Genomic DNA, 3,433 nt, shown 5'->3' with positions numbered 1-3,433 from the left:
GAGGAATTTTCATTTTTAATTTATTCTTCCAATAATGTGTATGATTTTATTGTGTGTCAAGAATTTTCCGAATAAATCAAAAGGTAGTTTAGCAGTCAAGTCACGGAAAATGATATGGACCTAATAATATTAAAGGTTTGGAATTTGGATTCAATGTTATAAGAGGAACTGAAGATATTAACATGCATACTTGAGAAAATCATGTTTATACATATATTTTAGTTATAAATTAAATGATATATTTAACGTGAACAAAATAAGTAATAATATACAAAAATATAAATAATTTTAAAAATATATATACCAGTAAATAATGAATGTAATTTTTTATTTTTTTAAAAAAATCCATTAGACACGTCTTAAGTTTATTTATTACCATGTTATGTGTTAGATAGTATCACTATTATGTTTGTATGTATACTTAGTATGTATGAATAACTTTGTTTTTGCATTGTTGTGTTGCTCAGTTTACCATCTCTTGACCTTTGCCGTTATTTAAGTTTCTATTAATAGAATTATTCATCTCTCCAGTATAAAACAAATAAAAAGTTTAGATTAGTTTTTCTTTTTTAGTCACCCAGGATAGCATAATCTAATAATATATGTAACCAACCCTAGGACCAATATAATACCTGATTTATGTTAGTTGGTTGATTAATGATTTCTTTTTTCTAATATAATACAGCATGCCCAAGTAAATATTATCATTTCAGATTCTGCAATAATTTATATTTACTAAAATTTATATATATAAATTAATACAATTTGTATTTATATTTCTCAGAATTTATATATATAAACCAATAAAATTTACTTGTTAAAAATAATTTAATATTTGTGTTAATTAAATACAGATTAAAATTATTAAAAATTGCTAGTTGTCAAAATTTTCTAATATTTTGTCAAGCTGGTAAGCTGGTTTGTTATAGACTTCACTAAAAAATCAATCAATAAATGTTTTTTGGTGACAAAAATCAATCAATTTAATTTTTTTTTTTTTGGTTTCCCACGGTATCCCCCAACCCGATAGGTCAAGGACTAATCCGCCGCGGTACTGAGCTCCATTTAAGGGTTTGCCGCTGGCCAATGGGTTGCTGCATGCACAAGGCGGGATTCGAACCCCCGACACTTGCTTAAGCGGACTAGTGAGCTAACCACTAGACCAACCCAACTTGGTTAAAAATCAATCAATTTAATTAAATGTGAATAGTGGGGATCGCCCACAGGGCCATAGCCCAATGGCATCAAACTTTTTAATTTTAAAGCTTACTTGAAGCTTGACCTCAGAATCCATACCAAAAAGAGAGTGACCTCAGAGAAAATCACCAGTAGCCCAAAATCACCATCAACTAAGAAATTATTTTAGCGAAGAGTAAATTTGAGTCATGAGTGTAGAGTGAAAATTATAATTAAATATTTATTAGAGTGTGCAGTGCACATAATACTTTTATCTTGTAATATTTTTCTAATATAAAAAGAAGGATAAACTATAAAATGGTATCCAAAAATTTATGTCATCGACAACAATAATCCTAAAAAATACGAACCACAAATAAATTACTAAAAATTTTAAAAATGTCACAAAATAATTAAATATTAAATATATATTTTTTTTAAAATATTTTAGAAAATGTAATTTTTTTGAACATTATTAAAAAATAAGATATTTTTATTTTTAAAATTTGATAATTTCATGATAAATAAATTTTTTTAGAAAATAAAAAAATATTCTAGAAATCAAAATTGCTTCATTCTTTTACACATTTTAAATAATTATTTAAAGTCGTTTGTTAAATACAAAATCTTTTGTACTATTGATAAAAGTATAATATTTATTGGTTATTTTTATCACATTTTTAAATCATTTAAGAACTTATTTATCGTTTATATTTTTAAAGGTTATTTTGTTAGCGGTATAAACTTTTGGATACCACTTTAATAATTTATTCTAAAAGAAAATAATCTTTACTACTCTTCATTGAAAAATACTCTTCATCATATATAGCATTATTTCTCAACTGCACTAATTGCCCCTCCTCAGACCAAAATTGGGGAGAAAAAAATTTTAAACCCTCAACAAATTATATATAGTGTTGGTATGAATTCTTTTTCACATAAATATTTAATCATTTATCACATTATTAAAAAAAACTTTTTTAAACTGATATGATATAATTTGTGATCATGAAAATTGATGACAATGTCACTAACTCTAAAAGATATATACATTGCTAATAACATAAATTAAAATGCGCAGAGACACTACTATGGCTGAAGAAATCATCAAACAGTTTCCATAACCAAAAACGGTAGTATATACTTTTTATATATTTAATTAATTACCTTTAAGAGCAGATAAGGCTTTCTTGATTTTCTTCTCGCATCCATAAGAATACAAGGGAACCATCATCTCCACATACTGTGCCTCCACAACATTCTTGTACGCTGCTACTATTTGCATGTTCGCCATTTCTGTTTTAATTATGATTTGCCTTAATTATAACTACCAAATTCAAATTCAATTTTGCCAAATAATAATTTTTTTCCAGCTCTATGCCTCTATGGATATTTCTCCAAAGACTTGTATATATATATATATAAGGACATGATCCATATACATGATGATTAGGTTCATGATCCATATATATACATAGATTCTCTTAAAGAGGAGCTTTTACTATCTAGTCCTTATTTTTTAATTTCTTTCTAAGATTAAGATTATGTGCTTTTAATTTGAGGAAAGATGTGTTGCCTTTAATTTAGGAAATGAATTAAAGTCCAGCTTTTAGATAGTGATGACGTGGATGATGCCAAGTTGTGTCAGCAACTATTGGTTAGTTAATAAAAAAAATCAAAAGTTAATTGCTGAATGCATTGTATTGGCCTTGCTAATTTCATTATTGGGAATTGGGAAATTTTTGGAGTTTGGTTACCATGTGACATGTTTTCCTTATCAATGAAGGTAAATTGAAATGAGAAGTGTTGTGAGTTGTGACTAGGAACTTGAGCAATAAAAACCTTGACCTCTAATAGATGAACATCATGATCCTTAATATTATTATTGTGGCTTCTCATCAAAGTTTAAATGGACGCTTTACATGATCATATTATAAATGCTAATGCCATGCACATGCAATGCAAGTGTTGTACGTTGGTTCTTGGTGGAAAAAGCTACAAATAAAAACGAAATAAAAGTATAAAATCTCTCTAGGCATAGATATGTGCCTGCAAACATATATATAACTTGAAAAAAATACGAAGAACTAATTTTAATTAATTAATATTAGTCAATTTTATTATTTATTAGTTTTATAATTTAAAATAAATAAAATAATTTTAAAAAATTAACTAATTCTGACTGAAAAAAATAATTATCTAACATTACTCATGTAACTAAGGTTATAAAAAATAAAATCAAACATTCTGTCTTTTC

The 3,433-nt window shown here is 26.4% G+C and overlaps 1 protein-coding gene across 1 annotated transcript in view; it reads right to left on the bottom strand.

Moving 5' to 3' along the window:
- Nucleotides 1–2,566, bottom strand: part of LOC107458436 (uncharacterized) — a 15,534-nt gene extending 12,968 nt beyond the window's left edge. Inside the window, exon 1 of the mRNA XM_052252352.1 lies at nt 2,343–2,566. Within this exon, the coding sequence (XP_052108312.1) occupies nt 2,343–2,470 (128 nt within the window). The 5' untranslated portion in view covers nt 2,471–2,566. The remainder of the gene's footprint in view (nt 1–2,342) is intronic.
- Between the last annotated feature and the right edge of the window lie 867 nt (nt 2,567–3,433).

This window comes from Arachis duranensis, chromosome 7 (assembly GCF_000817695.3).
Source record: "Arachis duranensis cultivar V14167 chromosome 7, aradu.V14167.gnm2.J7QH, whole genome shotgun sequence".
NCBI lineage: Eukaryota > Viridiplantae > Streptophyta > Magnoliopsida > Fabales > Fabaceae > Arachis > Arachis duranensis.
This window is presented reverse-complemented; position numbering and strand designations above follow the sequence as displayed.